This window comes from Leucoraja erinacea, chromosome 29 (assembly GCF_028641065.1).
Source record: "Leucoraja erinacea ecotype New England chromosome 29, Leri_hhj_1, whole genome shotgun sequence".
In the NCBI taxonomy this organism is placed as follows: Eukaryota; Metazoa; Chordata; class Chondrichthyes; order Rajiformes; family Rajidae; genus Leucoraja; species Leucoraja erinaceus.
The window spans coordinates 30,072,297-30,098,815 of NC_073405.1; the positions used below are offsets into that span (position 1 = coordinate 30,072,297).

The window sequence follows — 26,519 nt, forward strand, 5'->3', positions numbered from 1 at the left end:
TGGAGGAGATGAAGGTGAACACCTGGAACGACTCCTTGGGTTCTTGAATGGAGTCGAGGGGGGGAGGTAAAATAACAAGTGTAGCATCTCTTGCGATTGCAAGGGAAAGTGCCCGGGGAGGGGGTGGTGCAGGAGGGAAGGGAAGAATTGACCAGGGAGTTACGGAGGGAGCGGTCTTTGCGGAAGGCAGACAGGGGGGGAGATGGGGAGATGTGGCGAGTGGTGGGGTCACATTGGAGGTGGCGAAAATGACGGTGGACTTTTTGTTGTATGTGACGGCTAGTGGGGTGAAAGGTGAGGACTAGGGGGACTCTGCCCTTGTTATGAGTGGGGAGGTGGGGAGAGAGAGCAATGTTACGGGGTATGGAAGAGACCCTGGTGAGAGCCTCATCTATAGTAGGGGAGGGGAACCCCCGTTCCCTGAAGTGTGAGGACATGTCCGATGCCCTTGTGTGGAACACCTCATCCTGGGAGCAGATGCGCCGTAGACAGAGGAATTGGGAGTAGGGGATGGAGTCTGTACAGGAAGCAGGGTGGGAAGGAGTGTAGTCTAGATAGTCATGGGAGTCAGTGGGTTTATAGTGGATGTCGGGCAGAAGTCTATCACCTGCGATGGAGATAGTGAGGTCAAGAAATAGTAGGGAAGTGTCGGAAATGGTCCAGGTGTATTTGAGTGCCGGATGGAAGTTAATGGTGAAGCGGATTAAGTCAGTCAGTTGTGTGTGGGTGCAGGAGGTAGCACCAATGCAGCCGTCGATGTAGCGGGGGTAGATGTTGGGGATGGGGCCCTGGTATGCCTCGAACAAGGATTGTTCAATGTACCCGACAGAGGCAGGCATAACTGTGGCCCATGCGCGTGCCCATAGCTACGCCTTGTATTTGGAGGAAATGGGATGAGCAGCACCTCATATTACTCTTACAGAGTGAGCACCACCGGAAATTGGTGGAGCAGCACCTCATATTCCGCTTACCCTCAATAACTTCTCGTTTGACTCTTGAGGGTAGTTGAGGCCAGTTCATTGGCTATATTTAAGAGGGAGTTAGATGTGGCCCTTGTGGCCAAGGGGATCAGAGGATATGGAGAGAAGGCAGGTACGGGATACTGAGTTGGATGATCAGCCATGATCATATTAAATGGCGGTGCAGGCTCGAAGGGCCGAATGGCCTACTCCTGCACCTAATTTCTATGTTTCTATGTTTCCATTGGGCAGTCTGCACCATAGCGGCATAAACATTGAATTCTCCAATTTCCGGTAGCCCTTGCTGTCTCCTCCCCTTCGCAGCTCTCCTTCTGCCCTCGGGCTCCACCTCTTCCTTTTTCCTTTCTTCTTCCCGCCCCCGCACCCTACATCAGTCTGAAGAAGGGTTTCGGCCCAAAACTTTGCTTATTTCCTTTGCTCCATAGATGCTGCTGCACCCGCTGTGTTTCTCCTGCACTACTACCTTCGATTTTCCAGCATCTTCAGTTCCTTCTAAAACACTAGGGACAAATTACCGAAGCCAATTAACCTATAAACCCACATATCTTTGGAATATGGGAGGAAACTGGAGCACCTGGATAAATCTACACGGTCAAAGGAGAACGTACAAAACTCCGTCCAGGCAGCACCTGTGGTCAGGATCAAAGCTGGGTCTCTGGCGCTGTAAGGCAAGAACTCTACTGCTGAACCACTGCGCCGTCCTATCTTGATATGGCTCCTTAGACTGTCTGGCCTACAAAATATTTTTAGCAGAACATTTATATTTCTATCTTAACAAGTTTGTGCGGCTAGTTCATCACTGGTTCATTTCACTGGAAAAGTCTTTTATTCAACGAGATCCAAATCAATTTCCAATATGGATTGCCTTGATTTAAATCATTTTCAATTTTTTTAAATGTTACGATTTGTGCTTGGGGTAATTTATTATTAAGAATAATTGTCAGGCAATTCGAGAAGTTTACAGTTCTAACTATTCATTGTTCCTTCAGTAAATAGAGTACCATTCCGTGAGGAAGGATGATGCATAATGAATGATTCTTATCCCGGAAGCGCCTTATAAAAGCTCAAATCTCTGTTTAAAACACGCAAGGAAGGGATAAAATTAACTCTAAATTCATTCTAATCACAAATTGACAAAGCTTACCCATAATAAGCAAAAGGCTGAGGTGAAGGTGTTTGCTTCTCTTTTGTAATTGAGTTTGATGAATTTGCGTTGATGTTTCTTTGCTCAACAGCAGCTACTGGGGCAAGTAGTAACAGCAGCTCGAGTACCGAGTCAATCCCGGTTCAGTGTACGGAAGGAAACCCTGACATGTCTGCAGATATCTCCATGAATGGCACCTCTGCCAAAACTAGGTATGCACTGCAGTCGTAAGATTTATAGCAAACCTAGCAGAATCTGCATGGTGGGAAATATTACAGCCCTGTGTTTCTCAAAACCTCCTGCGACCTTCAGCAATGCTGGGTTTTGATTTCCTGTGTATAAATATAAATATCCCAAGGGTAAGATAAAAGCATCCTTTGAAATACCGCTTTTCTCAACATTGAAAAATATGTGTGTACCTATTTGGAACAACATCATTGAAGTGGAGGGTTAGTTGGAAATTATTGGTTGAAACTTTTCATCAGCCACAATGCTACACCAATCTTGACCAGTAGTTCCTTCAGCCACAATTGTCTTCAAAAATTATCTGCCTTAAAGTCTGGCAAAGAAAAATACCCGACAGTGACTTAGCTTTGGGTTTGCTGACATTAATACAGCACTCACTAGATGAAGGTCGTACTGGTTTCAGAAATCTTTAATTATTACTCTTGACCTATGAAGGATATATTATCTGTAAGCCTGACAGCATTTTAAATCATCTCTCGCCTCTTTCCAGCACTCCGGTAACACAGCAGATGACAGCGATGAGCATCTCCCAAGATGAATCAAGCCTTGACAGTGAGGGAACTCTAAAATTGGAAGTCATTACAGCATCAGGTTGGTTTTCATATGAACGGGGGTTTGTTCATAAAAATCACAATTTTCATGCTGCAGATCTGCTAAAGTAGTTGTATTTTTTAATTTGCTAATATACTGGCAGAATTCAGTTGTGTACTGAAAATGGTGCATTGGAATAAATGTATACTATACAGCTCCTCAAATCTAAGTTTCTGTGTGATTAAATTGTGGCCTTTATCTGGTCTACATTCGTGTACCTGGACAGGTCTTGATAACCTTGCGGAACAAAATTTGCGGCAGTTTTGTAATTTTCATTTGACCTAACATGGTTTAATGATCTACATTTTATTTACTTTTATCTCTACCTTTCAATTCTTTCATCATCTGTTAAACATTAACATCTCAATTACATTACTAAAATGTTATCTTTAAGAGTATGGAAACTTGGTCGATTTGGGACAAGTAGTGATAAATTCTCAGCTCCTGTCCAGGGGGGTGGCCGGAGACGTCAGGACCAACAGGAACCCACTCCACGATGGGCCGCTACAGCGACAAGTGGCAGTTCGCCCACAGCCCGAGCTGCGCCCCCTCATCCGCAACCCGGGTTCCTCTGTAGTTGTAACGGGGCTGGGCTAGAGTTGCTGCTGGCTGTGAGTCTCCGGGATCTCCGTGCTTGCAGTCGGTGTCCCGTTGGTCCTGACGTCTCCGGCCACCCCCCTGGACAGGAGCTGAGACTGTGAACTGTACCGCCCTTGCCCCCTCCCTCTGCAACTGCAAACAACCCTACTCTCCTGCTCACCTGAAAGGGCGGTACAGTTCCCAGTCTCAGCTCCTGTACAGGGGGGTGGCCGGAGGCGTCACAGCCCGAGCTGCACCCCCTCATCTGCAACCCCAAGAACAAGACGTACCTTGCACACCATCAGCTTCTGTCCCTACGGGAAGCGTGTTCCTCTGGAGTTGGAACGGGGCTGGGCTGCTGCTGGCTGTGGGTCTCTGGGATCTCCGGGCCTGGGGGTCGGTGTCCCGTTGGTCCTGACGTCTCCAGTGACTGGCACTGACCTGCTGGCTGGCATCGCCGACGTGAAGACAGTGCAAAGCCCCCGCGCCGGTGCAATGGGCGGGGAACTGGAGAGGGGAGGGAAGGGGTCACACACATGGCCGGGAAGTAGAGGGGTGTAGGTGGGGTGAAACTGAATGGAGCGACAATCTGCTGCTGCCTGCCCGTTAAAACGTTCCCACGCAAGACTCACAATACACTGTGTATCGTGAGTCTACCGTGGGAACCTTTTAACTCAGCGGGCAGACAGCAACATATTGTCAATTATTAACCCTCTCGCGCAATATACCCTCACCTTCTCTTTTATGAATGGGGATTTAGTTCCCCTTTCTTCGAGGACCGACCGGAGGTTCCGCTGTCACCTCTGCGGGCCGTCCTCGGTGAACGTCTTCAAGGACCTTTCTTCAAGGACTGAAAAAATGTCCGCTATTCGGGGCTTTTCGTTATTTGGATCTTCGGATAAAAGGTTGTGCACCTGTACTGCCAATTACTTGCTTAACTTGTTTATAAACGTATAATCTGTTAGCTGGCAGAACCTGTCTTCTCCCTTCTGTTTGCATTTGCCATAGCTGCCAATTTAAATCTCTGATATATTCCTAGCTGCTGTGAACTTAGAAACTACAGAAAGTTCCACAAACGGAGAGAAAGCTCCAGAAAAAACAAAACCCAAGAAGAACAGATGCTTCACCTGCAGGAAGAAGGTTGGATTGACTGGTAAGGATAAAGCAAAGTGTCGTCACAATATTTTAAGTAGACTTGTTACGCTGAATATGGATACGGCAATACGAAATGAAAAAAAAAAATGATTTTCAATACCTCTTCAACTCTAGGCAGGCACGCTGAATCGTTAAACTTTCTCCAAGATTTATTTATATGAGTTATCCTCTAGAGTGCACAACATTAAATGATTAAGATGAAACTGCAGATGCTGGTATACATTTAAGATAGACACAAATTGTGGAGTATCTCAGCAGGTTAGGCAGCATCTCTGGGAATAGGTGACCGTTTCTGGTCGAGACCCTTCTTCATGCCCATTTCAGGTCGAGACCGTCTTCAGAAGGAAGGTCTGAAGAAGGGTGTTGTCCCAAAACATCACCTATTCCATATTTCCAGAGATGCTGCCTGACTCCAGCATTTTGTGTCTATCTTCAACCTTAAATTATTGATTTGCAAAAAACAGCATACCGATGACCCCTGCCCACATTACAAATGGGTTGTGTTCCTAGGAAAACTTTTCCCTTTCTGTAATAAGAACCATTTTTCCCCACAGGCTGTTTTTAATTTAGTATTAAGCCATTTTAATAGCAATGACAAAACAATCCATTGCTATTATTTAACAGCCACGGTCAAAGTTAGACTTGGGAGATGGACAATGATCCTATGAAAGAAACAACAAATTGTGAATTTTGACTTTTTGTCACTAAGTACTATGGGCAGTAAAATTTGGATAGGACATCAGTGCCTCAATTGGGTGGGAATTCACAACAGTGTTCATCCATTGCAGTGCCCTCTCCAGTCCAACAAGTTTAGTTTATTGTCATGTGTACCGAAGTTTTTGTTGCATGCTAACCCATCAGCGGAAAGACTATTTATGGTTAAAATCGAGCCATCCACAGTGTACAGATACATGATAAAGGAAATAACGTTTAGTGCAAGATAAAGTCTAGTAAAGTCTGATTAAAGATGGTCCGAGGGTCTCCAGTGTAGATGGCTCAGGACCGCTCTCCAGTTGTTGAAAGGATGGTTCCTATAGTGTAGGCATTCATCTGCAAGGGTCTTCATCTGCAAGACACTTTCTCTGACGTGCAAGCTTCCTGGATTAGGAAAACACTGAGGAGGTGGGATATCGGGGAAAGAGAAGGGATTTGAGGATCCAAATTCATGGGAAAAAGATGATTACGTTTAGTTTGGAAATACATCATGGAAACAGGTCCTTTGTCTCTCCATGCCGATCATTATCATCAGTTCACATTAGTTATCCCACAGAGGACAATTAACTAACAAACCTGCACATTTTAGGATGTGGGAGGAACCCCACATAGTCACAGGGAGAATGTGCAAGCTCTACACTGACAGTCCGGATTGGACCTAGCAGTGGCGCCGAGAGGCATCAGCCCTGCCAACTGTGCCCCTTTGCTGCCCAAAATGGTGTAAAAGTAGTTTGTAGGAGATTGTGAGTGGGGAGGGGGGAATAAATGGGTGTCCGTGGAAGTGAAGTAATGGCAGAGGAACTACTTTGTTTCAGTTTAGTTTATTGTCACGTCTACCGAGGTACAGTGAAAAGCTTTTATTGCGTGCTATCCAGTTGGTTTTGAGGAGCTGGTGTAAGAGATAGCCACGGCTATTGGGCTCACCGCAAAGTAACTTGCCAGATGCACAGCGTGGCATCACTGCATATCACCAGCAATTTGTCCTGACCAGCCACATTGAAGCTATGGCCAAGAAAACATACCAACCCCTCTACTTTGTTCTAGGGATTTAGGCATGTCCCCAACTATTTTCACCACCTCCTACAGATGTGCTGTAGAAAGCATTTTATCGGGATGCATCACAGCATGGTTTGGGCCGCTCAAGACCACAAGAAATTGTAGAGTTGGCGTCGCAGCCCAGACCATGTAAACCAAGCTCCCTTCCATTGACCTACATGTCACGTTGTGCGTAGGCCACCCGCATAATCACGGACCGGTCTTCTCCCCTCTCCCATCGGGCAAGAGATACAGAAGTCCTTCCATATTCAGGGACAGTTTCATCCCCGCTGTAATCAGGCGGCTGAATAGTTCTCTCATCAGCTAGAGTGGAGTCGTGACCACCCATCTACGTCATTGGAGACAATAGACAATAAGGGCAGGAGTAGGCCATTCGACCCTTCGAGCCAGCACTGCCATTCAATGTGATCATGGCTGTTCATCCACAATCAGTACCCCGTTCCTGCCTTCTCCCCATATCCCCTGACTGCACTATCTTTAAGAGCCCTATCTTGCTCTCTTTTGAAAGTATCCAGAGAACCGGCCTCCACCGCCGTCTGAGGCAGAGAATTTCACAGACTCACAACTCTCTGTGTGAAAAAGTCTTTCCTCACCTCTGTTCTAAATGGCTTACTCCTTATTCTGAAACTGTGGCCCCTGGTTCTGGACTCCCCCAACATCGGGAACATGTTTCCTGTCTCGAGCATGTCCGAACCCTTAATAATCTATATGTTTCAATAAGATATCCTCTCATCCTTCTAAATTCTAAAGAGTGTGCAAACCCAGCTGCTCCATTCTTTCAGCATATGCCAGTCCCGCCATCCTGGGAATTAACCTTGTGAACCTATACTGCACTCCCTCAATAGCAAGAATGTCCTTCCTCAAATTTGGACACCAAAACTGCAAACAATACTCCAGTCCTTTGAACAACTTTAATTGGACTTTATCAGACTTATCTTGCACTAAATGTTGTACCCTTTATCATTTATATGTATACTGGATGGCGTGATTGTAATCATGTACAGTCTTTTCTTTGACTGGATAACATACAAACAAAAGCTGCCCCTTTGTACACGTGACAATAATTAAAACTAAACTGAGACAACTGCCACAGAGACTAGAGAGGTCATGGAATATCAGGGACAATGCGTGACTATCGACCCAATCAACACTGACATTACATCCAAATCTTATTGCCCCTTAACATTGAATGACAAAAAATAAAAATTACATATTTTCTTTCACACTGTGTGGTGATTATTGTTCTCCCCATAGAGTTTCATAAGAGTGAATTTTATTCCTCAAATCTTATAATTATTTTTTGTGATTTGTGAATTCTGTAAGTGTAAATTTCTGTGCCGCTGTCCAGAGTGCAAATGGTTTTAAAATGATGTTAAAACCAGAATTCATTCTGGTTTTTACATTTGAAATTTTCAAAATAATTGGCCCAAATTAGTGCTTGGTTCAAAGATGATGGGCACAAAATGCTGGCGTAACTCAGCTGGTCAGGCAGCGTATCTTGAGAAAAGGTAATAGGTGATATTTTGGATCGAGAGATGGGGCCAGCAAATTGGAAGTGTAAAATCAGGACCGGTGTAAGAAGGGAGGTGAATATTGATTTAAAGGTGTTGTATTTGAATGTGTGCAGTATAAGAAACAAAGTGGATGAGCTTGTAGCACAGTTAGAGATTGGTGGGTATGATATTGTGGGAATTGCAGAGACGTGGCTGCAAGAGGATCGGAGCTGGGAGCTGTTATACGTTATATCAGAATGACAGGAAGGTGGACAGAGGGGGTAGGGTAGCTCTGTTGGTTAGGAATGAAATTCAGTGAGGGGTGATATAGGATCAGAAAATGTAGTAATTGTGGATTGAGCTGCGATATTATACGGGTAAAAGACCCTAATGGGAGTTATTTATAGGCCCCCAAACAGTAACCAGTGTATAGGGTACATGTTACATCCGGAGATAAAATTGGCATGTAAAAAAGGGAATGCTACGTGGTCATGGGAGATTTCAATATGCAGATAGACTAGGAAAATCAGGTTGGTACTGGACCCCAAGAAAGGGAATGTGTAGAGTGCCTCCAAGATGGATTCTTAGGACAGCTTGTGTGGAGCACATCAAGGAAAAGGCAATTTGGGATTCAGCGTTATGTAATGAACCGGCTTTGTAAAGGAAACTCAAGGTAAAGGAACCATTAGGAGGTAGCGACTACAACATAAGTTTTAATCTGCAATTTGAGAGTGGGAAGATGAAATCGGATGTGTAATGCAGGTGAGCAAAGAGGACTACAGAGGCAGGAGGGAGGAGCTGGCCAAAGTTGACTGGAAAGGTGCCCAAGCAGGGATGACGGTGGAACAGCAATGGCAGGAATTTCGGGGAATAATGTGGACGATGCAGGATCTTTTCATTCCGAAGAGGAAGCAAGATTCTTGAGGCGACTGTGGCTGACAAGGGAAGTTAAGGACAATATAAAACTAAAAGAGAAGGCGTATAACATAGCAAAGATTAGTGGGAAGCTAGATGATTGGGAAGCTTTTAAAGAACAACAAAAGGTAACTAAAAATAATATACGGGAAGAAAAGATGAAATACGAAAGTAAGCCAGCCAATAATATCATAATATAGCGAGAGTTTCTTCAGTTGTATAAAGAGTAAGAAAGGGATAAGAGTGGATGTTGGATCGCTGGAGAATGATGCAGGAGAAGTGATAATGGGGAATAAAGAAACGGCAGAGGAGTTTAATAACTTTTTTGCATCAGTCTTCACAGAGGAACTCAGCAGTAATGTGCGTGAAATTCAAGAGAGTCAGGGGGTGGATGTTAGTGGAGATGCTTGGGAAGCTGAAAGGGCTGAAGGTTGAAGTCATCTGACGGATTGCACCCTAGGGTTCTGAAAGAGGTGGCTTTAGAGATTGTGGAGGTATTGACAGTGATATTTCAGGAATCACTAGAGTCAAGAGTGGTCCCAGATAATTGGAAACTGCCCGATGTTACCCCATTGCACAAAAAGAGGGCAAGGCAGAATAGTGGGAACCATAGGCCAGTTAGTCTGACCGGTTGGTAAGATTTTACAGTCCATCATAAAGGATGAGGTTCCTGAGTACTTAAAAGTTCATGATAAAATAAGCCAAAGTCAGCATGGCTTTGTGAAGGGCAGGTCTTGCTTGACAAATTTGCTGGCATTCTTTGCGGAAGTAAATAGCAGGACAGCCAAAGGAGTCAGTAGACGTAGTTTACTTTGATTGTCAGAGAGCCTTTGATAAGGTGCCACATGTTAGGCAGCTTAGGAAGATGAGAGCCCTCAGTATCAAAGCGCAGTTACTAGCCTGGATATCAGGTTGGCTGAATAGCAGAAGATAAAGAGTGGCAATAAAGGGAGCTTGTTCTGGTTGGCTGCCTGTGACTAGTGGAGTTCCACAAGGATTGGTGTTGGGGCAGCTACTTTTCACGTTGTATATTAATGATTTGGATGAGGGGATTGATCTAGGAATTAATAGGTTAACCTATGATGAGTGTTTGTCGGTACTTGGCCTGTACTCGGTAGAGTTTAGACGAATGAGGGGGGACCTCATTGAAACATACAGAATAGTGAAAGGCTTGGATGGAGTGGATGTAGAGAGAATGTTTCCACTACATGGAAAGTCTAGGACTAGAGGTCCTGAAGGAGCCTGAAAGGATGTTTTAGGAAGGAGACATTTATTTTGTCAGAGGGTGGTGAATCTGTGGAATTCTTTGCTGACAGGGTTGTCATAGTGGGTGACTTTAATGTTCCCAATATTGACAAATAGAAGGTACAAAATGCTTATGTGGAGCAGAATTTGCGAGTTGTATCCAAAAGAGTTTCTTAAAACACTCTGAATAATCCAATTCGAGGAGGGAACCATACTGGACCTTGTGTTGGGATACGAGCCAGTCTAAGTGTTGCTTCAGTAGAAGAGTATTTTGGGGATGATGATCACTCCATACGTTCCATGAGGAGGGCAAGGTAAGGGCACTTTGGAACTGCAAAGAGGTAGTAAATTTTGTCATAAAGAAACAGAACGTATATGTAAGGTTTAAGAAGATAAAATCGGACAGGGCATTTGAAGAATATCAGGGCTTTCACTTAACTTTTATTCTCTGTTGTCAGCCGGGCAACCAAGGCAGCTTTTTAGGTTGCCAAATGACAAATGCCAAATTAGGTGGTCATTTAAAACGGCTTGCATGACACGTGCGATAATGTGCTCGGACGAAGTGCGTAGTTACCAGTCGGAATTATGCCCAATGAGGCATTCAAATATTATTTCTGCTTCAAATAAAGTCACATATTCACCAATCAAGACATGATATACACCACAATGACATGCAGCCAAATTATAATACAGTATCTCAACTCATTTTACACATTGCAATTAATGCAATTTCTATTATTTCTTTCCACTACCAAACAAAAATGTGGTTGGATTATTCAGCGTATAGAATAGAATAGAATAGAATAGAATAGAATGCAATTTATTGTCATTCAAACCTAGGTTTGAACGAAATATCATTTCTACAGTTTACAACACAATCCAAGACCCACACTTAACACAGTTTTACATAAACATCCATCACAGTGAGTCTCCAACATCTCCTCACTGTGATGGAAGGCAAAGTCTTTATCTCTTCCCTTTGTTCCTTCTCCCGTGGTCCAGCAGTCCAACTGCAGTGTCGAGGCGAACTGGGGCTCCAATGTTAAAGCCCCCGGCGGGTGATGGTAAGTCCTGAGGCCGTTTAAGCCACGCCGGGCGATGTTAGGCCCCGGCTCCATGTCCTTAAACCCGCGATTCCAGCAGGAGAAGTCGCCGATGCGGAGCTCGGAAAAGCGGTCTCCCACCACGGACCTGCGAGCTCCCAATGTTCCCGTTCACCGGGTCTGCGGCCGGTGCCTCCGAACTCCAAAAGTCGGGTCGCAGCCGCACGCCACCACAGCTATTCCCGCTCCGAAGTCGACCAGCTCCGCGATGTCCGTTCCGCAGGCTCTGCAACTGGAGCCCTCAGGTTAGTCCCGGCCGGAGGTCGCCGCCGGCTCCACGAAGTTAGGCCCAACAACATCCGAGACCCGACAGGTAATAGTCGGGTCCCCGCACAGGGAAGAGATTCAAACGGTTTCCCCACAGCCCCCCCACCACCCCCCACATATACACAGCTAAAAAAAATAATAAAAACTGACTCAAAGACATACATTTAACAAGACAAAAATTAACAAAGACAGACGACTGTAGTCGAGCCGCTGCTGTTAGGCGCCGCCACTGTATGATCAACCTGTGTCAATAAATCCTGGACCACGTTAACATATGCTTAACCAAGTGGTCGGGGTGCCGATGCAGCGCGATCAGTGACTATGGGTGGGCGGAGGGAGCAGACCGTCCCCAACTCTGCTGCAGCTGACGTTGCCTGGAGCCGCGGCCCCGCTGCACCCGGCCCCGTGTGTGGGCGCTGCCGACCTACAGCCCCGTGACATTGCGGCCCATAGTAGGAGACGGGGCGGAGGGAAGTCGTGGCCGGACAGCGCTGACCCGGGGGGGGACAGTGGGGGCTGTCCCGAGGGATGTGCTCCTTCGGCCGCTTACACCTTGGTGCTCGGGTTCAGACCAAACCTTCCCGCTTTCAATGATGGCACCCACAAATATTTATAGCACAAAAAATGATAATTTTATCGTTTTTTAACAGGTAAGAAGGTACCGTGTGTTAACAGTGTGTGCCGGAAGCTGCCATGTCCTCCACATGGATTGAGCTGCTCCGTGCGTCACGCCCTTTGACCCGATGACCTTACGTGCAACCCCTCTATACAGGTTGCAAGGAAATTTCTAAAGGCATTTTTTGATAATAGCTGTTAAAACCGACTATACCTAAATAACCTAGATAAATCCAACGTATAGTTGTGAATGTTGCTAATTAAATAACTACAGTACTGATACTCCACATTAAGAGCATTGATTTGCCGTTAAAATGAATTCTGTAATAACGTGCCAACGTAGCAGTGACAATCGAACACTGCGGTTTTAATGTTGCATGTGTTCACAATTTAATTAATTCATCTTGATGGATTAATACAAATAATAACATTGGGAATTAAAACACATTTGATTGCATTACATTGTGAACATTCACTCTGAAGATATTCCCGGCACAATAGGGTCGGGGGGAGGGGTGGGTGGGTGTGTGAATCAGTGCGGAATGGATAGATGGCAGGGGAGGGGGGGTGTTGAGAAGGCAATAGGTGCAGAATGGATGGATTGAGGCAGGAGAATCAGTGCGTGTTGGTTGGAGTAGGGCCTGAACATCGGGCCACCTGTAGTGGCGGCTGTGGGGTGCTCGGGGGGGCCCGACCATGGGTGAACATTGGGGAACATCAGCGAGGAGGTTGACTCGACTTTGGTTCCTTCCCCCACAGTGGGAACTTTACAGCCGCTGGGGGGATGTTGTGTTGTGGATTACTGTGTTCTGTGTTTTGTGGTTTTTTTTTTTGTATGACTGTAAGGGGAAAAATAATTTTGTTGTCATTTCATTGAAGACAATGACAATAAATTAAATCAAATCGAATCAATTCCTCCCGACCTCGGCATGAGGGAGGGTTTGTTTTGAAAGCGGTTATCGCCGTTGGCGGAGTGGCAAGCAGCGACCACTATCAGGGCGGGCGGAGTGCGGGAGGAGGATGAGGCAGAGCTGCTGCAGGAGCCTATGTTGAAGATCTTTGCATCTTTGGCCAAAGGTGAGGTCCTGGAAGACTGGAGATTAACCAGTTTTGTTCCTTTGTTTAAGAAAAGTAGTGAGAATCCAGGTAATTATACGTGTTAGTGGTTAGGAAACTATTGAAGAGGATTATTTGGGATAGAAGTTCCATCCGTTTGGGTTAATTAGGGACGATCACCATGGCTTTGTACGAGGCATGTTGTATCATAAAACATGCAAAATAGGTGCAGGAGGAGGCCATTTGGCCCTTCGAGCCTGCACCGCCTTTCACTGTGATCATGGCTGATCATCCACAATCAGTAACCCATGCCAGCCTTCTCCCCATTTCCCTTGATTCCGCTAGCCCCCAAGAGCTTTATCTAGATCTTTTTAAAATTCATCCAGTGAATTGGCCTCCACTGCCTTCTGTGGCAGAGAATTCCACATGTTCACAACTTTCTGGGTGACTATCGTACTAACTTGACTGAGTATTTTTTAGGAGATCGCGAAGATGACTGATGAGGGTACGGCAGTGGATGTTGTATTCATGAATATTAGTAAGGCATTTGATAAAGTCCCCCATAGCAGGCTGATCCTGAAGATTAAGATTCACGAGATCCACAGTGAATACTTGGTCGACATATTCAAAACTGGCATACTAATAGAAGGCAGAGGATTGTGGGTAGTAGGGCAATATTCAGGCTAGATGTCTGTGATCGGTGGAGTTCCGCAGAGATCTGCTGGTTGTGAAATATGTTCATGACTTGGACGTAAATGTAAACGGGTTGGTTAGTTAGTTTACAGATGAGGCCAAGATTGCCGGAGTCACAGACTGTGAGGAAAGCTGTCAAGATAAACAGCCGGATATATATCAGCTACAGAAATGGCATATGCAGTTTACTCTGAGCAAGTGTGAGGTGTTGCATTTTTGGAGATCGAATGTAATGGGAAAATATGCAATTCATGGCATGAACCTTAACAGCATTGATATACAGAGGGATCTTGGGGTCTGTCCATAAGTGGCGAATGTTAAAGAAGACATAAGGTATGCTTGCTTTCATCGGTCGGGAATTTGTTTAAGATTCTGGAAGTCACGTTGCAACTTAATATTTGCCTGGGCCTCATTTTGAGTATTGCTTGCAGTTCTGGTCACCAAATTACAGGATGGATGTGGAAGCTTTGGAAATGGCATGGAAGTGGTTTGTCAGAATATTGTCCGAATTAGAGGGTAGCCTTTAGGAAAAGTCATAAGGAATAGCAGTAGAATTTGGCCCATCAAGTCTACTCTGCCATTCAATCGTGGCTGATCTATCTCTCCCTCTTAACCCCATTCTCCTGCCTTCTCCCATAACCTCTGACACCTCAACTAAACAAAAAGATTGGTTGGAGAGGTTGGAGAAACTTGAATTGTTTTTTTCCAGAGTACTGGAGGCTGATAGAAGTATATAAAATAATGAGAGGCATAGACAGTTAGAACTCATTCCCAAGAGTAAAAATGTTAGATACTAGAGGACATAGCTTTAACTTTGAAGGAGTTGTGCAGGAAATGTTTTTTTACACAGAATGGTTGGTACCTAGAACGTGTTTCCAGTGGTACTGGTATAAGCAGATACATAATTATATTTAAGAGGCTTTTAAATAGGCACATGAAGAATATGGGCCAAATGCAAACAGATGGGACTAGCTTAGTTGAGACATCTTGGTCAGCTTAGACGAGTTGGGCTGAAGGGTTTGTTTTTGTGCTGCATGATAAGATGCCGGCCAAGGAGATTAGTTGAAGTGGGGATCATGTTCGACATATACATTGTCTGCCTGTTCCTGTGCTGTTCTATGTTCTGTTAGTTTTCAATGGGGCTTTAGTTGTCACATGTGCAACTGCACAGTGAAATTATTTTTGCATATTTACACATGCAGGCACTGTTTTTGTCATTTCCACAAGTCCACACATTCTATAGTGTCCTAACATTGATCTCACTATCCTCCATGTTCTTGGTGAATATCATTGCAAAGTGCTTGTTTGGTACCTTGCCTACATCCTCTGATCACCTTTATCCGTGAGTGATCCTATCCTTTCCTAGTTATGCTCTTGTCTTTAAAATATGTCTTAAAAAACATTAGGATTCTCTTTAATTTGACTTGCCATTGACATTTCACGGCTCCTTCTGGGCTTCCTAATTTATAGTGGGTGGCAATTTGGGTGGCAGTTTGAACTGTGAAGAGGATGTTAGGAGGTTGCAGAGTGACCTGGAGAGGTTGAGTGAGTGGGCAGATACGTGGCAGATGCTGTATAATACAGATAAATGTAAAGTTATCCACTTTGGCGGCAAAAACAAGGAGGCAGATTATTATCTCAATGGGGTTGGGTTAGGCAAGGAGGATGTGCAGCAAGACCTGGGCGTCCTAGTACACCAGTCACTGAAAGTTGGCGTGCAGGTACACCAGGCAGTGAATAAAGCTAATGGAATGTTGGTCTTCATAACAAGAGGATTTCAGTATAGGAATAAAGAGGTTCTTCTGCGGTTGTATAGGGCTCTGGTGAGACCACATCTGGAGTATTGTGTCCAGTTTTGGTCTCCTAATTTGAGGAAGGACATCCTTGTGATTGAGGCAGTGCAGTGTAGGTTCAAGAGATTGATCCCTGGGATGGTGGGACTGTCGTATGAGGAAAGATTGAAAAGACTAGGCTTGTATTCACTGGAGTTTAGAAGGATGAGGGGATATCTTATAGAAACATATAAAATTATAAAATGACTGGACAAGCTAGATGCAGGAAAAATGTTCCCAATGATGGGCGAGTCCAGAACCAGGGGCCATAGTCTTAGAATAAAGGGGAACCCATTTAAGACTGAGGTGAGAAAAAACTTTTTCACCCAGAGAGTTGTGAATTTGTGGAATTCCCTACAACAGAGGGCAGTGGAGGCCAAGTCCCTGGATGGATTTAAGAGAGGGTTAGATAGAGCTCCAAGGGCTAGTCGAATCAAGGGATATGGGGAGAAGACAGGCACGGGTTATTAATTGGGGACGATCAGCCATGATTGCATTGAATGGCGGTGCTGGCTCGAAGGGCCGAATGGCCTCCTGCACCTATTTTCTATGTTTCTATGTAGTTGCTTGAGTTTTTTCCTACTTACTTTATATTCCTGAAAGGCACGGACAGATTTAATCTTCCTAAAGCTTGCTAAAACTTCCGTGCCTTTCAGTAAATTTTTGACTAAATTTACAGCCCTTCTTGTCTTCCAATGTTCTCTTGTCCCTCCTCCTTACTGGAACATGCCAGTACTGAACTCTGATCAACTCGTCTTTAAACAACTCCCACATGACAGAAGTCATCCTGCCCCATAACGGTTAATCCCAATTTACAACTCTAGCTCATGCCTAATAATGTTGTAATTTGTCCTTTCACAAGGGTCCAGCCTTGTCCTTATTCATAACCATCTTAAAACAGAGTTGTGATGTGCAAAGTTCTCTGAATGCGCTCCCACTGAAACGCCAGACACCGATGCAGACTTGTTTCCCAATTCAACGTCCAGTAGTGTCACATTTTAATGATTCAGTGATATTTTGTTGTCGCGTACCTAGGTACAGTGAAATTCTTTGCTTTTGCATATAACACACAAAGTATGCAAAGAGTCGTCACTTATCTGAAACAGACAAATTAAAAACAGTAATCGTTAAGAGTCCCGATGGTCCCTCTTTGTTCCCTGAGGCCCAACCATCAACCACCTCATCTTCAGCCTGACCACCTCTCCCCCTCATACAGTTAGCCAGCGAGCCATCCCTCTCTTCCCTGGTCGTTCATGCCCCAGGGGGGCGCCTACCGCAGTTGACCTTGAAGGTGCGGCAAGTTGTCCCCACTCCCAATTTTTTATTGAGTACAAGAGGTTTAGACAGGACAAAGTCCCAGTCATTGTTGAGAGTTTTGTTAAATCTCTTTTTCTAATGCTGCGTTTTTTGTTTTGTCTAACAGGATTTGATTGCAGATGTGGAAACCTTTTCTGTGGACTTCACCGCTACTCAGACAAACACAGCTGTCCTTATGATTACAAGGCTGAAGCAGCAGAGAAGATCAGGAAAGAGAATCCCATTGTGGTGGCTGAAAAAATTCAGAAATTATGAACTGCAATATTGTAGCAAGACTTTCATGTGGGAAAATCCAACATGGTATCAAGAGCCCAGCTTAATACAAAACCTGTTTGTGTGCAAACGGATAGGCATGAGATTGGCAGATGGTTTAGTCAATGGCTTCCTGCTGATGGAAATTTGCCCTGTGGTACAATGAAGAAACTATATTATCAAGTATGGAAAGTTAAAGCAGCCAAGGAACAAGGTGAACTGTACCACACATGCAGTCCCTTTTTCAGCAGCGGGCTTTTGACTGTGCCTTCTGTCTTATTAATCTACTGAGATCAAGTCTGCAGGGAACCAGGCCACTGTACCCATTTATGTGCCTGTAGGTACTTGTGCCCCTTTGCAGAACCCTGAGTAATGACCTCATTTGGCTTACTTCTTTAATGAGCTATGAACTTATTCTTTGTGTGTTGGATCTAGGTGATTATATACCTTTTTTCCCCTCAGGTAATTACCGATGTATAGCAGGGATCTGGCGTTGTCCAGTACTCTACAGACTGAAAGATGGACTTAGAAGTTGCCATGGTACACAAGAGAAGAGAAGATGCTGAAATCAATCTAATAAACTGATTAAAATTAATTTTCAGAGTTAAATGAAAAAGACAACAGTCATACACTATCCTGTGTATCATGGCTGCTTTCTGAGCTAAAAAGGTTAATTCATGCAGGTAAGTATAGATATTATTCATGGCACAATTACTAAAGTATTTTTTTATGGGTGGGCAAACAGGAGGTTAGCCAAAAGAGTCTTTACCCAGACAAATTAGAGGGACAGTATCTCATTTCAGTAAGTTTGCTGTCGGATTTACAGTGATGGATTATACCAAAAGACCCCAATCTATTTTTAATGTCCGCCATATTTATGGAAATCTCCACAGCATGGCATTAAAAGGAAACAAAAAGAATCTACGTCTGGCAAATGACTTGGGTTTTCTTTGCAGTATTATTGCCTTTATTGAATTTTTGAAAGAAAAATATTGGGTTTGTGGCATCCAGATTAGTTTTGAGCCAAAAAGTGATTGTGTTTAAAAATGGATGTGAGACTGGTCTGGGCGTGGTCCGGTTCACTGCACACTTCAAGCTGAGCTACATGCAAATAAATTGCAGTGTTGCAGTCTTTGACCATTTTTTTCCCTTCCTTTTTAATAGCTAATTACAGCTTTGATAGTTACTCACTTTGTAACAATGTACAGTTTAAACTTGTAAATTGGAAAGGGATGATGACTGAATGCTTTGGGTGCCAGTTGTGTGCTTGTTTTTCTTCTATATAATTTTCTTCCTGTAATGAAAGTATGATATAAAATGATAATATATTGTAGTTTGCTTGAATTGTGTGTTTCCGGTCATATTAGTTTAGTTTTGGATTTCTGAAGTTTCAACCAGACGCGTGCACATGCTCCAACTGTAGCCTTTCACTGTGTATGACACCTAACCAAGCAACCCATCTCTCTCTCTCCGCATTGCTGTTAAACATTATTCTTTCTTGGCCCACACACAAATTATAGTGGAAATAAATTGAAATGCTGACCCGATCACCACAATGTTTTATGATCATATCCAATGAAAAGCATGTTGAGAATACGAGCGGGTCAGGTTCACGGTGTACGCTTAAAAAGAAAAGTACCTTCTCCTGAAGTGTTCATAATCAATGCAATCTAAGATATTAGGAACAATACATGGTAAATGGGGGAGAGAAACAATGAACAAAGAAGCATTGTTGTGTACACAGATAATTCTATGTCCAAATTAGGACCGAGATGATTTAGTAGAATGTACGTCCATTTTAAGCTTTGCACGCTGTGTTTCTAACAATTTCTGGGAGTAATTTTTCCTCAAATTTGTGTGCTTTGGTCTATTCCCTCCTTTGCAAATCCTGAGACTAATGTGAATTTTAATGGAATCAAATGCATAATTTCTATTTTGTTGGCCTTTGTGCTGGATTTTCATTGCATATCAGAGGAATGCAAATTCAAATGTTATATTTGAATAGACACCAGCAATATTAGTAGGTGAAACACTTAATTTTGAAAATATACAGCTCCGTTGCAATTGAAACATGTACTCCTATCAAAATGACAAATTTTAAACTGCCAAAATGCAGCAAATTAAAAAAAAAGTTGCTTCTTACAAAGTTGGTTAATGTTAAATGTGCATTACATCAGATCAGTATTGCCCCTTCTCCCAACATGCCCCAAACTTTACCAACAGCCTGTCTAGTAGCATGGACTTTTTTTTCTTTAAAAAAAACCACTGTTGTCGTCAGCTAAGACTTATTTTGCAGTTTTACTTGTGTTGAAAATTAAGTACAAGTTACATTGTACCTCGACTTGTGGGAAATTTACATATCCAGCAAGTTTGTAAAAGAATTATGAAGAAGGAATATCTCAATGTTCATTTTGAGATGACAGCAGAATATCACGCCAGTCCTACTCCACAAAGAATGAAGTTTGCAGATCAGCCACCATGTTTAACTATTATCCAAACCTTATTCTTTCAAATTAATGATTTGCTTTGATGAATGAAGAGACTTGGTTTCTGTTGAAGCAGTCTTTAATTTTGCTGCTTTTAAACTTGTATGAACAGTTTTCCCGTTGTACTGTGTAGTCATAAATTATCTCCGTAAAATTTGTTGTTTCATTATGCACTAGCTGTGGATGGAAGTAATCGAATGCACTGTTAGGTTATTGATAAATTTTGATTTCAAAATTACTTTTTTTACTTAGAATATTTTTAATTGGATCTGCCATTTAAGGTCTTGTTTAGACTGTTAAAGTGTTGCTAGTTCACAAACCCATGTAAACCCATAAAATGAATTTTGGTTCTTCAAAGTAATTGTGTAGTTAACAATACTCAATACTCTGAGTAAGGTGCCATTCAAGAATAAAACTTCCATTTACAGTCTACCGTTAATGCTGTTTTTGCTTGAAGAATTACCCAGTAATTAAACATTTCAATAATACAGTGCAAGATTTTATTTAACAGGATTTCAGTTTGACTTCACAAATTTTGAAATGCCCTATCCCGTAGCATTTTGCTACATTCTAAAAACAACTCAATGCGCTTGGTTATTAAAAACATTTTGAGCTAATTGCCCTACCCTGACCACTTGGTTGGATCTACAATTATTTCTTTCCTTGCAAAGGTTGTCTGGTGGTTATGTAGAATTCTAACATGGGAAAAGCTTCCTAGTTGTCATTGGAAACACTATGGAAAATTTTAGCATCCACCAAAACTGGAGACTGCCCGATGGGATCTCTATTTCGTCACTTTAAAGAATCGCAATTCTGGCACCATAGCCTGAGATACGAGACCGCAGATGCTGCAGGCTAGAGCAACTGACAAATCGCTGGAGCAACTCGGCAGGTTGGGCAGCATCCGTGGAGACAAATGGACTGTCACTGTTTCAGGTTTAGACTATTCATCTGGACAGATAATTAATTTTGTATTGTATCTCGACAGATGAAGGATCCCAATGCAAAATATTAACTGCCCATTTCTTCTACAGATGCTACCTTACCTGCTGAGTTCCTCCATGAGTTTGTGTTTTGCTCCAGTACTGCATGGTTCCATGGAATGCGTTCCAGGTCTGGAGTGAGTGAACACATTGAACGCTTACAATTGTTCTTGTTTCACAAATGTTGCCCATCTTTAGAAATGTCCTTGCTTGGATCGAATCGGATTCCTACGTCTGTCGCACATTAAGACTAAAACTGAGATACAATTAGAGTTCCGCAGGCTAGGTAACATGAATTGGCAAAACTGTTAAATGAAAGTACACTTTAGCTTTTAAAAGATAAACACTAGTAATATTGGTATGTCCTGTTTCAAGTTTTTTATGCACTTCGAATATTATGTGTCCTAGCATTTATTATGCTTTTAATGTTCATTTAACTTGTGGCATTTCTTTGCAAACCTTTTCACAAAGATCTGCACTGTTTTTGCATCATTTTTTTTGTGGTTGATCTAATAAATGCTAATGGATAGTATGTTATTGGCATTTTTTAAAGAGACCTGACAAATTAATTTTTACTTGGATATACCTTGCCTTTCACAGTTAATGATGGTGTTCATAATTTAACATCACATCCATTGGAAAGTATGTTGTGCCTTCAAAGTGAATGCTACTATGCTATATCCATCAAGCCACCATCTAGCTCCCTCCTCATTCCTTGGCCATTCACTGTGTGGAGGCAGGAAATAGTTTTTGGTGACTTGTCACAATTTCACCTGCCTCTTGAAAATTTAATGGGAATAGCCAGGTGTTGCAAGTACATTGGAAATTTCTCCTATATCCTCGTGGATAATAACAGTCAAAAGGAGCATGTTTATTGTGGTTATTAAATTTCCCAGGCGAGCAATTATATCCCAGAGAAATTTGATCTCAATGGACACTTGTTTTCTAAGTGCAACAACTTCTATCTTCCGTTTGCTGAATGCTGATTTGGATTTGCATTTGTAAGATGACGCATGTGCCTATGCATTTGATAAGGACCACTGGACAATATTGCATTACTGAAATTATTTTGGAGTTGTATGAAAATGACAAAGTATGCAATGGTATTTGAAAGTAAAGTACAATTGATGATTTTAATATCTAGTGTGGCACAAATATTTTTGACAGAAGTAATGGTCCTAATTTTGACATTTGAACAAAATATTGTCGTCCAGTAAATCTCCCTCTGACAGATTCTGGTGGCATAGTGAGACATTACCCTTTCTATACTGCTGATTCCTGTATAATACATAATCTAAACTGAAATATTTGATGATCTAATGATGATTGTCTATTTTGATATTCACAGTTTGAAAGATGCCTGTTTTCCTAAGTATGTAGTTTCCAACAGGCATGGTTCACCTTTGTGTGTTGATACACCATGGTTGAACTTCTCTTTTCTTAAAAAGAAACATTATTCTAGATATCTTTTATTGTTGGTTAGGCTTGAGAATATAAATTTTCACATGTATTAATTAACCACGTGTTCTGCATAGCTACCAGGAAATTTTGGAAAATGTAAGAATTTTTCATCGTTATTCTTGCTTTTTCTGTGAAATACCTCATTTTGGTTTGGCTAACTTTGCCTAGAACTGTACAATCCTTAAATCCATACATACCCTGAGATGTGACAGAATTATCAATGTTTAACCTTCCTACCGGCGTGGATCTTTCAGCTGCTTAACATTTGAGCTTGTGATGATTGAATCCAAAGGCATCTTCACTGTAAACTGACAAGACTGGTTTCCGAGTGGAATTTATTTTCTAATTCAAAACTAAATAACGTAGATAGTTTAATGGTCATTTACTGAGTTATTTTGCAAGTGACCCTCTGCTACATACTATTTTCAATGTTTTTTTTTTTGCCCAGCGAAATGCAAGCTTCTGGTTTATCTTAGTGCATGCACTTCATTTACTTTGGTTATATTTTACAGTATATTGACTGTTTATTGTACATTGTCACTAAAAACCCCAGGTTTTTGAATTTGTACAGAGCACACTGTTATATTCAAGTTAATACTTGATTTAGCTTGTGTTTGGGAAATGTTGTAATGTGTAAATAAACTGTTGTACAGATATTATGATGAGCCGGTTTCTTGCCTAAAGCCTGTTTACACTGTCTGGTTCACACTTGCGGGCCATTCTGTTGAAACACGAAAATGGGTTGTGGTATCATGTGGATTTAAAGATCATATGTCGTAAGCGATTATAATATTCTTCCCAAAATAACTAGTTATTGCACTGGGGCAAGGGGATATTCAAATCTCCCCATTTTGTTCTAATTAGATGGCTAAAACAAATAAACTTTAAATGATATAACTGAACCAAAGATTACTGTTGGTCAGGAGCCATTGCTATTGGTGACGCATGTACTGTTTACTGACTATAAATGAAAACGAATGCACTGACTAAATGGAAACGATTACAACAAACACTAACTTACCCCACTACACTTTTATGGGAGAACTGTTTAAATTTTAATATGTTAAAAGATTCATTGGTTCTAAGTATAAACTGAGTTATTTGTGTATTTGCATTATAGTACTTACATACCAAGATTAGAACTCTAATCATTTTTGGATTTGTGTGAATCTAACTCTAGGACTCAAAAGCAGACTTTAATTGGCCTACCAGCATTTCTGCCAGTAAGCATTCAGTTTATAATAAGAAAAAGCAATATTGTTCAAATTTAAGTGTAAACAAACTACTAGAGGTAACTTAAGTATGATTTTTCACCGTGATCCAATTTAAAATGTGTGTTTTTAGTTATACAAATCCCCGAGTTTATTCCGCTGAAAAATATTACCTGCAACATGGACACCACTAAATTTCTGTTAAACTTCTGATTGTAAATGGCCTAACTTGCCCACACCGGCCAACATCTACGCTGGTCTCACCTGCCTGCGTTTGGCCCATATCGGTCTAAACTGATCCTGTCCATGTACCTTTCTAAATGTTTCTTAAATATTGCGATAGTACCTGCCTCAACTACCTCATCTGGCAGCTTGTTCCATACACCTACCACCCTTTGTGTGAAATAGTTTCTCCTTAGATTCCTGTTAAATCATCCTCCCCCCTCCCCCCTCCCCATGGAGCAATGATTGCTGAAGTAGCTTCAAGGTATTGTTAGCTTAAAAACTACACTGTTTTGGTGTCCTCGTGTTTTACTGATCCATAAACAATCGAGTTTAAGTCTGAAGAAGAGTCTCGACCCAAAATGTCACCGATTCTTTCACACCAGAGATGCTGCCTGTCCCACTGAGTTACTCCAGCATTTTACATCCAGCTATCTTTGGTTTAAACCAGCATCTGCAGTTCCTTCCTACAGCACTAGTTCATTTGTGTTGTGGGAGGGTGGGTGATTGGTAAAGCTGCCATTGTTAGAAATCTACCTGGGCATTATCAAATTTAGCTGCCAAGCCCTTTAATTGGATATGGGAATGGTGAGCAAAAATCTTCAGGTTTAAAGCCAAGGTCGCTGTTGGAATTTCAGACTTTAACCGAGAATGATTGACTACATAGCTGGCAACAGAATAATAAAGGAAACCTCTAATTGACCGGAACAGGGGAAATGTCATTGGCTATACAAAGGAGCAAGATCGTAAAAGCAAATGAAAATCATGTTCATAATTCAATTTGTTTTTGCTGCATTAGCCCATTGTTATTAACCAGGACAAGGCAGATGAGCAAGCAGAATTGGAGTCTGAAGAAGGGTTCTGACCAGAATGTCGCCCATTCCTTTCCTCTGGTGAAGTGGCCTGACCCACTAAGTTACTCTAGCACTATGTGTCTATCTTCAGTATAAATCTACATCTGCAGTTCCTTACTACATCTGCAGTTCCTAACTTTTGATGCAAATCTGTATGTGGGCAACAAGCCTTGTGGATGTGAGAGATCGGAATGATCACAGGAGAGCGGTGAAATAACCTGGTCTATAGACAAAGGACATGCGATGGGGAGCAGCCAGGGCCAGACCAGTCTGACAATGTTGGATAAAAGTTCACGATCTATAACCATCTAAGTTCTTGAAATGGCCTGCACAACCCTAATTGTATCTCAGCAAAGGAACACCGCGGCCCACCTCTTGCACTACCCTGGACTTGCTTTCAAATTGGGCATTGCTCTAATGTCATGTTTGCTTTCCAGTGTCTTTATTCTCACTGTCTTGCAGAATCTGTAGAATTTGTTTTTGTGTTTTGAGTCTCTGTGCCTGTAATGCTACTGCAAGTAAGATGTTCAGAGTGCAAGTCTGCTTTGGGACAGAGATGATTGTGAATTTATGGAATACCCTGCCACAGAGGGCAGTGGAGGCCAAATCACTGGATGGATTTAAGAGAGTTAGATAGAGCTCTAGGGGCTAGTGGAGTCAAGGGATATGGGGAGAAGGCAGGCACGGGTTATTGTTAGGAGACGATCAACCATGATCACAATGAATGGCGGTGCTGGCTTGAAGGGCCGAATGGCCTCCTGACAATTCGGGACAGGAATAGAATTGACTGGAGTTGGTGGTGGTTGCAGATGCCACAACCAGTGGTATGAATATTGATTTTTCTAACTTCAAGTAATCCCTACATTCCCTCTCTCTCCATCCCTCCCCCACCTAACTCACTCTTGCTTCTTGTTCTCACCCAGCAAACAGCTAACAATGGCCTACTTCCTTTATCATTTTTACCTTTTTGCATAGCTTCCATTCAATTGTACCATATCTCTACATCACCGTCTATGTGGATAAATGTGAGGTTTTCCACTTTGGTGGCAAAAACCGGAAAGTAGACTATTACCTGAATGGTGGCCGATTAGGAAAAGGGGAGATGCAACGAGACCTGGATGTCATGGTACACCAGTCATTGAAAATAGGCATGCAGGTGCAGCAGGCAGTGAATAAAGTGAATGGTAAGTTAGCATTCATAGCAAAAGGATTTGAGTATAAGAGCAGGGAGGTTCTACTGCAGTTGTACAGCATCTTGGTGAGACCACACCTGGAGTATTGCGTACAGTTTTGGTCTCCTAATCTGAGGAAAGACATTCTTGCAATAGAGGGAGTACAGAGAAGGTTCACCAGACTGATTCCAGGGATGACAGGACTTTCATATGAAGAAAGACTGGATAGACTCGGCTTGTACTCGCTAGAATTTAGAAGATTATGGGGGGATCTTGTAGAAACTTACAAAATTCTTCAGGGGTTGGACAGGCTAGATGCAGGAAGATTATCCCCGATGTTGGGAAAGTCCAGAACAAGGGATCACATTTTAAGGATAAGGGGGAAGTCTTTTAGGACCGAGATGAAAAAATCATTTTTTACACAGAGTGGTGAATCTGTGGAATTCTCTGCCACAGAGGGTAGTTGAGGCCAGTTCATTGGCTATATTTAAGAGGGAGTTAAATGTTTGCCCTTGTGGCTAAAGGGATCAGGGGGTATGGAGAGAAGGCAGGTACAGGATACTGAATTGGATGATCAGCCATGATCATATTGAATGGTGGTGCAGGCTCGAAGGGCCGAATGGCCTACTCCTGCACCTATTTCCTATGTTTCTATCTCTTGTTTCACTTTCCACCGACTCAATCTGCCCCAGAAACGTCACCCATTCCTTCTCCAGAAATGCTGCCTGACCCACTGAGTTACTCCAGCGCTTTGGGTGTATTGTGATGGATGCCGTCTTTGGTCCAGATCTGGCAGGTGAATGCAAATCTGCGGTCTGGCCTGGGTGTGCACGTGCCTAACGTCGATCTGAATGAGATCTCAATGAGAACTTTTAGG

At 42.7% G+C, this 26,519-nt stretch overlaps 1 protein-coding gene across 9 annotated transcripts in view; it reads left to right on the forward strand.

Annotated features, from left to right (window-relative positions):
- LOC129711369 (AN1-type zinc finger protein 5-like) overlaps positions 1-22,839 on the forward strand; it is a 56,032-nt gene extending 33,193 nt beyond the window's left edge. For 5 of the 9 annotated variants that reach the window (XM_055658986.1, XM_055658987.1, XM_055658983.1 and 2 more), the window contains exons 3-6: positions 2,216-2,336; positions 2,861-2,961; positions 4,580-4,693; positions 17,108-22,839. In XM_055658986.1, the coding sequence (XP_055514961.1) occupies positions 2,216-2,336; positions 2,861-2,961; positions 4,580-4,693; positions 17,108-17,256 (485 nt within the window). In that variant the 3' untranslated portion in view covers positions 17,257-22,839. The remainder of the gene's footprint in view (positions 1-2,215; positions 2,337-2,860; positions 2,962-4,579; positions 4,694-17,107) is intronic. The other 4 variants (XR_008725830.1, XR_008725829.1, XR_008725828.1 and 1 more) reach the window with 4 other exon arrangements.
- The last annotated feature ends 3,680 nt before the right edge of the window (positions 22,840-26,519 follow it).